The sequence below is a fragment of the Vanellus vanellus genome (assembly GCF_965231255.1).
Source record: "Vanellus vanellus genome assembly, chromosome: 3".
Classification (NCBI taxonomy): Eukaryota; Metazoa; Chordata; class Aves; order Charadriiformes; family Charadriidae; genus Vanellus; species Vanellus vanellus.
In genome coordinates this window covers 79,042,144-79,056,550 of record NC_138907.1, presented here as the reverse complement: position 1 = coordinate 79,056,550, position 14,407 = coordinate 79,042,144, and the positions used below count along the sequence as shown (strand labels likewise).

Sequence of the window (14,407 nt, the reverse complement as noted above, 5' to 3'; positions counted from 1 at the left end):
TAGGAATAGCTGAAGATTGAAGAAAAGACGACTGTGGCTCACCTGAAGAGCCTCCAGCAGGCTGAACAGGTCCTAGAGTTTCCCAGTTAAGTCAGGTATTAAGGCAAATTTCTAAGCCCTATCTATCATTATCAGTAAAATCTAGCTAGTTCACAGCATGTGTTTGATAAAAGCTCACGTATAATGAGTCTCACCAGTTTTCCTATATGATCAGTATTTCTTTCCTTAAATTAATTTTCACACAGCAAGAGAGAAGAAAAAAAAAAAATTAGGCTAAAGCAATTGTCAATGCTAGAGAATTGGCAGGGACAATTCAAGGACAGCAAAGCAGCTGGTACAGATTTCAAACTTAATTTTTGTAATAGAGCCGATTTTTAAATTCATGGTGTTCCTTTATAGTCTGTCAGGTTTGTCTCTAGCAGTAGTTCCTTTAGGGCAAGCACTGCAGACAGTCTGCATACCCTGAGGGAAACTAAGACACTCAGATGTGGGGTAAAGGAAAAATATTAATAATTTAAGACAATGGTCTACCACCCCCAGGAGAAAGCAATAGTGTAAGTACAGAACTATCTAACTCCCAAGCTGAGGTTTGTCCTTTGTGAACTTTGTATTTTCCTGAATAGATTCACAAAGTGCTGTAGAGGATAGTGTTACCCATGTTTTTTGGAGGAGTTCTCAAAATGCTCATGGTGACTTCTTAATGGGGTCTCCTACCACTGCCAGGGCTTCCAAAACAAGGAGAGAACTGGGAGGCAGCATCAACAAAAAGGCAGCGGAAGGGCGAAATATCTCAAGTAGTAGAGAACACTTTTTGCAAGCAAAAAAATATAGACCTCAGAAAGAGTAAAAGCCCTAGGAAAAGTACTTTCTTCCTTATTCTTGTAAGGCAAGGAAGTTAACTTATCACAGCCAAATAGAAGATTCACTGAATGAAAACCATTTCCAGTGACCCAAATATGAATTTTGATTATTCTATGACATAAGTTCTCATTTGCGCTTTATATAATCCTTCTGGGTTACAGAAATAATTATTTTGAAACTATTTGCACTTATTCAGTACTCTTTTACTGTGTAGAGCAAACACTGACAAAACAGAAATTCACTGGTATGTTAAACTTGATATTCAATATTCATGTGTTACAAATCGATTGCACTTGAAAGCAGAAAAGAACAGATGTGAACTTTAAAAAATTACCTTTATTTTAAAAAGATTCTTAGGCTACTATGTGCCTAAAGTAAAACCAAGTTTGCTCCAGGTGTGTTATACTACATCCTTTCAAGCCTGATTGGCCCTTGGATCTGTTCATTATACATTCATTTCCTTTTTCACATGCTTGAAACCCAAGCTTAAAAATCCCAAGGTCTTTCATTTAAGCAGGATGAGTCGTACACGAAATTCTGCTGAAATCTTCAGACTCCTATTCCCTATAAAACGTACTAGAAATTATCAGTGTCAGGACTGTATATTAATTTTCATTGTAAATAATTCTATCAAAAAAATCAAACAGCATCATCACCTACTGAATACACTTCATATACTAAGAGCACCCTACATGCTGAAATAATACATTCCTCAAAAGCACAGAAACCTGGATTCAACATGGATATTTAAATGAGAATCATTGCAAAAAAAAAAAAATAATTATTCAGTTGTTGTGGAGGGACTCTTTATCAGGGAGTGCAGTAATAGGATGAGGGGTAACAGTTTTAAAATGAAAGCGGGTAGATTTAGATTAGATATCAGGAAGAAATTCTTTACTGTGAGGGTGGTGAGACACTGGAACAAGTTGCTCAGAGAAGTTGTGGATGCCCCATCCCTGGAAGTGTTCAAGGCCAGGCTGGATGGGGCTTTGATCAACCTGGTCTAGTGGGAGGTATCCCTGCCCACGGCAGGGGGTTTGGAACTAGATGATCTTTAAGGTCCATCAGTATTTCAGTACTTTTGCAAATAGTATCAGATATACCAAGCAGGAAAAATATTCCTGCATTTCAGACATCACTACTAAGACTTTCTGCAGAGGTGCCCTGCATGCTAGCTTTGGTGGCCTGTGCCTCCAGGAAGTCCAACAGATCTCTGTGGTAACATAGGAAATGACATAACTGCTACCTCACATGCATTCTGACCACGATTATAAAAATCGCATCTCTCTACCACAAAAATATTTTGTATAAAGTGTTACAGAGGGCTGAAAAAATAATAAAATTTAGTGAATGCAAATGCATTTTAGCTTCTGATCCAGCAAGAGCAGGAGAGGGACTTTATGCCCCCAAGGTCCATGACAGATTGAGCAATTCAGTAAAACTTAAAAGATTGTACTAAGTTTTAGTTTTAGAAGCTGTAAGTTGACCAGACAATGCCTGTCACTTTGAGTATCCAGCTGCTAGCTGTTTTCCAAGAAAGTTACCTCATTAGCCACTGCCAAGTAAATAGACACTTCCATTTTTTAAGCCAAGGAAAAAAAAATTAATTAACATTGAAACAAGTTGCTAAAAAGGTACTTGTAGTCAATCACAGCACCTACAGTTATAAAAAAAGTAGTTTTGAGGTCACCATTCTGTTAAGACAAAATATAAACTGGCTATAACAATTCCATCAACACCAGGTTGAAACAAATCCCTAGGTCTATGCTGAAATCAGTCACCCACATAGAAGGGCAAATGCACACCGCATCTGAAGCTGCAAGATACGCGTTACTGAACCAAGCCATTTCAAGCTGACAGAGAAACAGAACTATTAAGAAACCAATGTTATTGGACATTTTAACCAAAAAGCATGTAATCTTGAAGCTACTCTGGACTGCATTTTACATTACGTGCCTAAAATGGCTAGAGATCTACACAGAGCGGGCTGTGACAGAACAAAACCTGGTCTATTGAGGCTTTTTATTTCTGTAATAATCCAGGAAAACTGTAACTAAGTCTACTTAAGCATTTATCACCAACAAACAATTCTGACAGAACTAAAATATAACCATTCCTCCCACGTACTAATGACAGAATGGCTACAGCTAAATGGTATCCCATAATAATTTTACGTGTATGAAGTGTTCCATTTCATTTAGTGATATTATAAAAGTGATGCATTGGCCATAACGTTTACTGTTTACAATCTGCAGCAAGCTATACCATTCTCAAGGGAGACTGAATAATCAAGAAAACGTTATTCACACTCTGTATTTGAGAAAAGTAGATTGCTGTGCCAATTACAGATTCTTTCCTATATTAAGAAGGATGTACGTTAGCCTAGAAAGGAGGGGGGAAAAGAAGAGAGAAGATTGGAGATTTGTTTGCTTCCCAGCTGAAAAGAAGGTCATACATTCATGCGTTGAAAAAGTTTCCCTTTAGTCCATCCAACAAAGCCTGAAGAGCAAAACAATTTACATGTTAGTTCTGAGTTAGCTGCTGTAAAGACTTCATTATAGGGAAAGAAAACCAAAAGCTCTGAAGAACCATACAGTGACTCACAGCACTACAAACAGAAAGATCCAGAAGTAGTCAGATTTCCAGAGTATCCATTAGAGGTAAATATTTTAATGACAGCATTTGTTTGAAGTATTCATTATTAATATTGCTTATGCACCATTTTTCCACTCAAAGATCACAGTGATTGATACCAGCTATAATGAATGAAGTGCAACACCTCCAGAAAACAGATGCTACATTATTCATTTTACAGATAAGTAAATGCAAGTATGAAAAATTAAGTGACTTGCCCTAGTCAGAGCGCCAAAAGCACAGCTGCGAATATAATCCAGATACCCCACCTTCCAATGATCTGTTAACCACTAAACTTTAGCTTTTCTAAAATGAAATGTAACCTTTCCCTCACATTTCACCCTGTTTCTAAAAAGTCTGGCAAACCTAGTACTGAGGACGTTCACATCATGTAGCTGACTTTCAAGAAACCAAAAACTTTAAAAGAAAAAAAAAAAGGGAAAAAAAAATAAAGAAAGATAAACTTGACTTTACCACACAGATTACAGAAGTCCAAATCCCTCACTGTAGGGCTCAGTTACCCGTCTCTGTCCTCCCAAAAGCAGAGTCAGCAATAGCTCACAGATTTAAAGCTGCTGGCCAGCCACAGGCTTGGTAGGAGGTATCAGGGTCGCACATCATCCCAGAAGAACACCTGCTGCAGTCCTGATTCATGGCAGGCACTTACACCCAGGAGCTGCCGCCGCCACCACCACAACCAAATGAGAGGAAGAAATGGATGGGATCATCAGAGCAACATATACTGCCCCAACAGCTGTTTCTCCACATGTCCTGTCTCACGTGGACAGTCATCTTTAAGCTGCCTTCTTTAAGGCTCTCAGCACAGGCTATGCATTGCAACAGCCTAGTGACCCAAAGCTTGGTGAAAGGTTAAAAATGCTTATCGGTACTCCTGTTACACTAAAGGCTTTCAGTGTGGTGGCAATGTATCAGCTCAGAACCTATTCTGCACAGATAAAGCACAGGGTTTTCTACCAATGCTTAAGAAACCCCTAATGGTCTAAGGAAGACTTCAAAGGCTAGCAGAGCGTTTTGACATGAAGGGAGGGTAGACAAAAACACTGGTGACAAAATGCCACCAGTCAAAGAAGGTTAAAAAAGTTAAAGAAAATTAGTATCACTTAGAGATGACAGCAGGCAATCATAATTTGATTATCAACACTTATAACCTCAAAAATAAATGAGTAGAAACTTGAGAAACAGCACGTGCAATTAATCAATTTTACTGCAGATTTTTCAGATGTACCCACAAACAGAAAAATCTCCTTAAGTGTTGGAGTACTTAATAGACACATACAGTGTTTATGCACTCACAGTCTGAATTAATAGTTGCAGAACGTATAAACCACAAGTTTTTCAAAAAAATCACCAAAGAACATATTTTAGATACCCATGTTTTAAAACATTTGCATGAACACACAAGAGGAAACCTATGTTACTTTATAAGCATGGGTAATGAGTCAGAGATTTAAAACATGTACCTAGTATTTAAAAAATAAAAATAAAAAATTCAAGAGCTGCTTCCGAAACTGCTATGGTAAGTCAGAGCATAGATCTCAGACCCATAACTAAAATCAATCACATTTACAGTGAAATATACAGCAGTCAAATTTGAGAAAGAGATTATTAGAATTATTAAGAACGAACAAGGTCAAAATTCACCTTATTGCAAAATCATACCATAAAACAAGGTGAGGTACAATTTGTGCATTGCTATAGGTGTACTAAAACTTCTCAGCAGGAAATTAACTCTTCTTATAATACAAAGGTCAAGGCCATTAGAAACGCATCTGCGATGAAGCCTTTGGAAATACCAGTGAAGCCAAATAAGAACATCCAAAATAAGGGCATACGGTTTCGGTTTTATGTGAGTAAATACTGACTTCTGTTTCCAGCAAGACACATCAGGTTAGTAGTGTAGTCTGAAATATACATTAATTTAAAAAATGAATGGATTAAATCCTGCTGACCCTGTGCATGATCATACTCCTACTGGTGTTCCACAAGCCACAGGCTTACAGAATTAAGCCTGAAGCAGCCCACTTAAAACAACAAAAACACCCTCCCCACACATCACAGCTCCACCACAAAACCTCTAACCACACCCCAAAATACCGTACTTAAACTTAATTCACAAATAAACCAACAACTACTACACATTGAACAAACTATCTAAAGCTAACGCTGAAGCCCCACTTCAGCACTGAGGGTCTCTGATACTTCTACAACTGCAGTGGAAGCTGAAGAGCCCAATTACATTGCACTTCGGTCCTCCTATACCCCGCATTTCATCAACCGACCTTGAAGTTGGATCCAAAGGCAGAAAAACATTTTCTTCTTGTCCCTCTTCTTAAAAACGAAAAATAAAAATCTTTGCTAAGCTTATCATAACATCACAGCCTGCATTTACAAACAATTCAACAAAATCCCCTCCACCAGCATTTTCTAAAGTCAGGTATTTTCCATTTTTATTAACAAGTTGATTTGTTTCTTCCAGAAAAGTCTACTTAAAGCCAGTATCTAAATACCCTTCCCTGAAAATAATGTTTCTTTAAAAAGCTATGTTTGTCCCCTTTACTCCTTTTGTTCACTCAAGACGACCAGATTTAGAGACAGAGAGCTTGAAAAACAAACCTTGTTTTTATATCAGTACACCAGAATTATGGAGTTGCCAAGGACCACTAAACAGCTACAATTTTTATTCTTTAAAAGAAAAGCAGAACATTTGTTTTGAACAAATGCTAATTTTTGTTTTACACCTGTTCAAAAATACTGTGTATATTAAATTTGGGTTCTACTAACATTGCTATATTTGTAGTCATGGTAAACACAGTTCAATCAAACATAAAAAGCCCCAAAACCCCAAATCCACAGTCCAATGCCCTTGGAAAATTGCACTATTTTTTTTTCACTTTATTTTGTTAAGCCTCTGGCATTTCATTGTTTAAGAAAAATTGCCAATCAGTTCTTGTTTTACAGTCAAAGAAAACACTGCCCAACAGTCCCAACTTCTGCTTATTGGCAGGAACGCAAGTCCTCCGTCAGTTTGCCTTAAAAACGAAAGAGTGGATAATCAGCTTAGCAACCCTAAAAATCTCAACAACATACAAAAACTCACAGGTCCCAGCTGGATATTCCAAAACAGAAAATGTTTTCAAAAGCTCTTAGTAACAAAACACACACTTCACAGCAGTGTCATTTTGAGCTTTTGAGCTGAGTAGTTCCTCCGTTTTTTCCACTGGTTTCCTCACAATATAATCCTTAATGTTCAAAAATACGTAACTGTTAGTGAGGCAGCCATACTTCTTCCATTATCAAGGGACTTTTTTGGTTTTGCACGTTGCAAGGGGAAGGAAACTCATTCATCGCACGCGACATTGCAATGAAGTAACTTCTGAAGGACAGAGGATAACTGAAGGAAAACCTGTTGCGGCAAGGAGATGCAGATTGTGCAGCGGAGAGCTGACCGCCCACGCAGAACCTCAGGGCAGGGTTTCCCTGGGGACACACCCGCCCTGTCACCTCCCCGGCCGCTCCCGGCCACCCCACCTGCCACGGCCGAGTCGCCCACCCGCCCCATGAAGCGATGCCCACCACCGCCAACACCCCGAGCACCGACTCCTGACAACTACCGAAGCCCCAAACTTCCCAGGAGTTCTGACAAGCCTCCCGGGGGCTGCCGAGCGGTTCCCACCGCGGAGGCCGGAGCCGAGGCCCCAGCGCCTCCGGGACACCCCCCTCCCCCCCCCCGGCACCCCCAGCCGGTGGGGCGGCGGGGTGACTTCCCCCGCGGGGCCGGGTGCTTACCGGGCGGTGTCGAGCAGCGGGTGCTTGGTGCCCACCAGCTTGCGGACCTGCATGGCGATGTTGCTGAGCTCGTCGCTCAGCAGGCACCGCAGGCTCATGAAGGACGTCGGGTACCCCACGATCTTCTCGGCCTCCGACACCACCTGGCTCCAGGGAGGACCGACCGACACCAGGCCCCGGAGGCCGCCGGCGCCGCGGCCCCCGCGCCGCAGCAGGGCGCCCCACATCCCCCCCGCACCCACCCACCGCCGGCCCGGGGGAGGGCCCCCGGCAGCGGCTCCCTCGCCCGTTACTCGCCCCGGCGGGGCCCCACAGACCAAACGGCCGCAGACGAGTCCCCCTCCTCGTTCTCTGCCCCGCACCCCGCCGTCAGCGGCCGACTCAGCCCCGGGCGGCGCGATCGCACGGCAGCCACGCTGCCTACCCGCCTTCCCCCCCAGCGGCGCGGCAGCGGCCGGAGCGGGCTCATTGTGCCCTGGGGGCAGCCATCTTGGGCGTCGCAAAACACGGTGGGCCGTAAAGCGAGGGCGGCAGGTCTCCTTCTTCCCCCTCCCACCCGGCTTCCTCGCCTGACGGCTGCGGTGGTTGGGCGGAGGGTGGCGGTGGGGGAGTTGAGGCGTTTTGGGAGACGGAGGTGGAGGCGGGGAAGGGGTTCTGATGGCTACTGAGCATGTCCCCTTTCCCCCCTTTTTTTTTTTTCACCCTTAGCCCTTGTACTGGGCAAAGGGCTGCCGCCTTTCCTCCCCACCCTGTGCCTTTCGCCTCCCAGAGCGGGGTGTGTGGGCCGGGCTGGCGAGTCCGGCAGCCTGGCAGAGTGCCCTGCTGGAGGGAGAGCGCTGCCCGGGCTGGGCCGGGGCTCTTGGCCGGCTGGGGGTACGCCACAGAAAGCGATACGGGCTGTCTGCTCCCAGCGGCGCGTACAGAGACCAACGGGGTAGAGAGTTCAAGTTCCCACGTGAAGTGTTCAACGCGTAGTCTTTAACTACGCAGTCATGTTTTATATTTATAGTTGCAGTGCTCTGTGTGTGGGCATTTTATTTTGTCTTTTCCCATAGTTCCTTGGAACGTGGCACCAGCAGGCCTTACTTAATGCAGGCTCTGCCTTTCCTTGTAGGTTTGTCGTGTGGTGCTTCCCTGGGATGCAGCTGAGGGGTTTATGAATGTCCTTGTGAGCTGGAGAGGTACTTTCTACCAAATGGTTAACATCAAACGTGACAACTCATTTTGAGTGCCCAGCTGAAGGTGTCTGGGTCCTGCAATTCCACAGTGTGGTCTACTGTGTAGGCTTTCACTTTTTCTGAGCACAGCCGTCACTGGTCCCTCTTTGCAGCTGCACGCACCCAAAGCTTTTGTGAATTCAGAGAATAGATTTTCTGTACCCCATAAAGGAGGAAAATTCACTGGCCATCTTCAAAAATGCCATTTAAGTGACTTGCTCAATTTCACAAGCACTTCAGCAAGAATATGATCTATTCTGTCTTTGCAATCACTTACATGCATTCCTTCTATAAATTCCAGGCTTTGTTGCAACAAATTGGGCAGAGTTCTGATGAGAAAACAGCCTCATTGACTACATTCACATGAAAAATTAGTGTGTTACATTTCTTATCTTTACAAATACAAGATACAGGTCACTTTATTTTGTTTGCATTATTCCACATGATTAAAAATAGTTACATTGAAGGATACCATAAAGGAAGGTGCCAGTAGCAAACAAATCCATCACAAAGAAAGATAAAGTGCAGCCCAGGAAAGCACAAATAACTCCTGAAGTTACAAGGGGAGAGCTGCTAAAAAGGAATGCCTTTACCTGTTTCCAGTGACAACGACAAGGCGTTTGTTGTTCTTACACCTGAGACAACTCAAAATCAGCACCAAAACTGTAAATGTTGCTGTCCTAAGGAAGGGGCTTTGACTGTGGAGTCAACAATGGATGGACGTGCCTGTGGCATCTTATAAGAGGCTTCTCCCAAACTGTAGAGGGGAAAACTAGAATGAAGAGAAGATGCAAAAACTGGAAACGTGACAGGAGAGTTAAGGTTCTGCTGTCAAATCTTTGCTTTCTGTGCTACCTGTCTCAGAGAATAAAGCTTTGCTTTGAAGGAGCTGCCATTGAGTTTAGTTAGCTAGTGTCACAGAACAAACTGTTGCTAAATAGGGAATTTCAGCTTATAAACACAGTCTAAAAATGACAGAATGCAATGGCATGTTTCTGTGCAGAAAAACTAAGTTAATGAAAATTGCCGGAGGGATGCACTTAAGAGGAGATACCAAGGCACATCCTCCTGTAATGTTGACAAGTTCCTTGACTCATTTCCTGAGCCATGTCCATTCTTGCACTTAATGTGGTAAGTGTTCTGTGAAAAACTAACATGATTATGCAATTAAAGTCTGCTTAAAATCATACATATAAACTGAGGACAATTAGGATTCTATGGGCAGTAAACCTACCGTCTCCTAATGTGTGAGACTTTAGCTTTACAAAATCGCTGTTCTTTGTGTTACAGTCTAAGGAGCTGAACACCTCTGCCTCCTTTGTGTAGAATTCTCCTGTGTCCTAATGGTTTAGAAGTAGGGCAAGACCCTTGATATCCACAACACCACACACTGCCACTAGCGCTTCCTCAGGATTCACAAGCAGTAGGTCAATGTTCTTTAAATGCAGCAGTCGCTGAAGAAATGAAGCATACATTTTGTCAGTGAGTTTCACAGCTATTTTTGACCACAGAGACTCTCTCAAAGGATTATACTGTAAAACCCAAGGACCCTCTGTCTTCCACTCTCAGCCCAATGCTTTTATCCCTTTCCCTTCTCTTAACGATGCAGCGTTCTTACTTTGGTAGTCCATTTTTGACTCCTGGTCAAAGTTTATGCTTTTTTTCTCCCTACCTCCTCACTTCTCTTCAGTCCCACACACCGTCCTTACTGGCTACTGGTTTTTTTTCATTCTTGTCCCAGCCTCCTCATCTTTTTCTCGTTAAGTTCCAATCATCATCTTGTCTGCACAGCCTGCATCCTAATCATGGACTCTTCTTTTCGTGCATGTTTATGGGTGGGACTGTGGGGAGCAACAGCAGAACCTTCTCGCGGTTCTTGTGCTCACCTCCACAAAGGTGTCTGTTGCTAGGAAAAGCCATTGCTGGAAAGTCTTGCCCATCCCCAGTAAACCTACAGCAGATATCCATTACTGTTGGACTTTTCAGACAGTAGAATGTGGAAAGACCATTCTGTATTTATGTTTTTTAATGGAAACAGTCTGAAATATTCCCCACCCATCAAATCCTTGGCAAATCCTTTGCCAAATTTCAGTTTTAGAGCATGGAGACAGGAGAGTTTCCCAGTCATGCAGTCCAACAATATTTTTTAACACAAGCAAAATGTATTTTTCGCCAACCTCATTTTGCAAACAGACTGAACTATTTTAAAAATCAGCTTCAGGCTGACACACCAATCACAGAAAAAATCATTACAAATTAGTTAATATTTGACAGTTACAGGCATGAAAAGCCAGGGTCTTATAATGGGTAGTGATGGACCAACTTACCCATAGGCATTGCTGCTTGCGCTGCTTGTAATGTAGAGTTTCTCAGTTTTTCTCTCCAAAAAACCATCAGAAGCACAAGTATGACATACTTACCATATTTTAAATCATGGACAAAACAGCATGCTTTCTTTTTTTCTTTCCTGCTTGGCTCATTTCCCCTCAGAATTCGAGAGAAAAACCCACACTATTTCAAGAGCTTCAGCGACTGTACAATAGATGTGTGTATTTCTTTAGAGTCTTAAGTAGAGAAGAAAAATGAAGCTCTTTTTTCTCTATCAGTTGACTTTGTTAAGCCTCCCCAGGAGGAGAAAGAAGCCACTGCAGGGGGGCAGTATCAAAGTTGAAGAACAAGGATGAAAGGTGAAGAGACACTTCTGTTTACAGCAGCATGCTCTGGAGTAATATACAAGAGAATACATCAAAGCCACCACTAATGACAGCTCTGGATATCTTTTCTAACAAATGAAACGTGTAAATATTTTCTGACTACCATCTAAAGTAAAGCAATTGCAAAGCACTCTCATTTGATTTGGAACATTTGACCTTTCAATCTTTCATAGTTACTCTAGCCTTATTCAAAATAAATGATGTCCATAGGAGAATGAGACTAGCAATGTTAATATACTAACTATACCCTGCCTATATAACCTAATGTTCTTCTAGATGTTGCTTAATTTTTTAATATGTTCAAGCTTAGGTGTACTCTAAGGCTGTTTACAAAAATGAAAGCTATCAGAAATATGTCTGTTCCTTCCAAAGCATCCAGGTAGTTCCCCCCACCCCATACATATAGAGAATTGATTTACTCTATAACATCCTGGGGAAGTAGACAGTTATGATCATTTCCATTTTGGAAGTCAGGAAGTTTAACAGAGAGATTGTGTGATTTGTCCAAGGCTTCGCAAAACCCCTAAGGCAAACTGAGAAAAGAATCCACTTCTCTTGACCTCGTTGTCTGTGGCTTGTCTACAAGGCTGCCTGTGTTCCTACGAGCTGACAGACTAGCAAGAAGGATGAACGCCTTATTGATCCTATAGTTAGATGCTGAAAAAACCCAGCATTGTTTAGCATCAGTTGATTTCAGTAGGAGTCACGTCCCTTCGACAGAATTTAGCACTAAAAATGTATTAATTTTTAAGCCTAAATATACCAAAATAAGAAGATGACGTGTTGCTGGTTAATAAATGATAATAAATGCATAATTATTTTTATTTTATTTAACAAATAAATAGATACAGCTGTGATACAGAGGGATCTTTTGTATGGGTAGGTGTATGTTAACCTTTTCACTCTGCACACAATATGCAGTGACAGAGTAGCTCGTCAGTGCGCAGCATGGATGAGAAGCCAAAGCTGCTGGTAGCTCTCAGCAGCGCTGTGCGGGCGGTGGGACGTGCCCCTCCTGTGCCGCACGCTCGCAGAACACAGCTTCTTTCTCACTGGCTCGCCAGCTAGCACTGCAAAGAAAACAAAATCAATTGAAATCCCTCCATTTCAGCAAGCCGAGTAGGAACAGGAGCAGACGAGTGTGTGGCTGATAATGCCCCTCCTTCGTAGAGTCACTGTTTTATCACCTCCCAACTCAATTTCAATTGTAAGGCAGCCTCTTAGGCCGTCTCCTCTGATGGGCAGTGCCCCTCCACTCAGGGGGATTTGGACAGAGACTCTCAAAACAGCAATGTTTTGGAGCCGAGTAATCTACAGAAGAAGGAGGAGGAAGATAAGCACAATGTTAGTTCTGGTCATATGCAATCGAAGCTGACAAAGCATCCATCATGCTGTACAACATTATCCTTTAAATATTCAGCTTTATCAGTTCCCCCATTCCTAATCCATCATTAACCACCCCATGAAGCCTCAGCTGATTAGCCCCACCTCTGCAGCTTTGCAACCTATTAACTATTTATTATTTGTATTTAATTGGACTCTGGTAGCAGTGGAAAACTCCAACCAGACGCGTTTCAAAACTGGAACAAAGGAGATGGTCCCTTGCTGAAGGAGTTCATGGTCTGGGCAAGAGTGAAATGCAGCAAAGAGGAAATGACAGCCATGCTGAACAAAGGCTCGCTCACATGCCCTCTATTAAACTCCCCACCCCACAAATCTATAGATTTTCTCTGGACTTTTTTTGCCAGTGAATTCCATCTCAGCATCCCTTAAAATCAGAGAAGATGATGCGATTTGGGAGGGTCCAGCAGAAAAAAAAATGTGATTTTGTATGTTAGGTGAAAAATAGATTAAAAAACCCTACCTAAATCATTCCACACTTACTGGGTGGTGACGCAACCCAGGGATTAAAGTCTAGTATAGTCGAAAACTGGCAAATGTATACAACATACACATTTTATATGGATTTAAATAAATAAATGGAAGCATTTCTTAGTTAAAATGCTTATTTCTCAAGGACTAAATATATGTAATTTATGAAGTGTTATTTATATTTTTCTGCTTGCTGTTCGCATGCATAATCAAAACATAGATACATCAACACTAAATGTTCTTTCTGCTAGTGATGCTGGGTTTGCGGGGAGAAGAGCTGTACACCTTTTTCTGTCTTTCTCTATTATTTCACTTAGACGGGAAGCTGTGTATTCTCCACCGAGGCTGGCTGCACATTTCCTCTGAAGTAAACTTTGCAGAAGTCACCGGTGCCTTTGTTACCTCCACCTGGGTTCCTGTACCTTTCTATTTATGAGCCCCCTTTGAAGTGTGCCTGAAAGATCCAGTTCCAGAGAAAGCCACTACCCGCTCCCTGAGCAGTGCCGCACAGCACGAGCACTCCGCACCAGAGACTCGGCACTGGCTTGCTGTTTACTGATCAACTTTAAAGCCCAGAGCACTTGAAGAAACGGTCATCTTGGGGGCTCCTCTCACTCTGTGCCCACTGGCTGCCTTGCTATCAGGTGGAGATTAATGTCTTTCCAGGAACCGAGTCTCGATACATATGAAAGTCGACTTGGTTTTAAAATTTGAGTTAGAAAACCCAAGTTAAACAAAATCATTCGAATCCGTCCTTGTAATTTTCTGTCTGAACAAAGTGGTGTCTTTTAAATAGCACTGACTAAATGGCTTTTGGGGAAATTAAAATAAGAAAAGCAAAGGTATTCATCTGTCCTATGCTGTACTATCTATGCACTTTCCCCCGGTCTAGGTAACACCTTCTGTTCAAAATTTTTCATTACAATTCCCTCTGCCTTTGAATTTGTCCCGATGTCAATCTGTTGGAGAAAAAGAGTGATGACCCTCAGGGTTCAAGGGGTGATGCGTTTATTTTTACCTAGCACTTGACTCACTTGCATCCGTTCTCCTTTTAATCCCTGTAATTAAAATGCCTGCCTGCCACTTCCGTACCTGCTCTAAAATGATTAAAATTTGAACATTGTAGCAATCTTCATAGGAAGAACAATTGGTCTAGGCCAACACAGTTAAGCTACAGAAGGGAAACCATAAGCTACTAATGCAAAACAGAATATAAGAGCATTGGGTCAGATGAAAGGAGCATCTAAGGTAGCATACCCTGTCCCTGACAGGAGCCAGTATGAAATGCTTAAGGGAAGAGAA

General features: G+C 42.3%; 1 protein-coding gene across 1 annotated transcript in view; it reads right to left on the bottom strand.

Moving 5' to 3' along the window:
- PDSS2 (decaprenyl diphosphate synthase subunit 2) overlaps positions 1-7,529 on the bottom strand; it is a gene marked incomplete at its 5' end in the record, with an annotated part of 122,022 nt that extends 114,493 nt beyond the window's left edge. Inside the window, one exon of the mRNA XM_082481092.1 lies at positions 7,303-7,529. Coding sequence (XP_082337218.1) covers positions 7,303-7,529 — 227 coding nt within the window. The remainder of the gene's footprint in view (positions 1-7,302) is intronic.
- Positions 7,530-14,407: the final 6,878 nt, after the last annotated feature.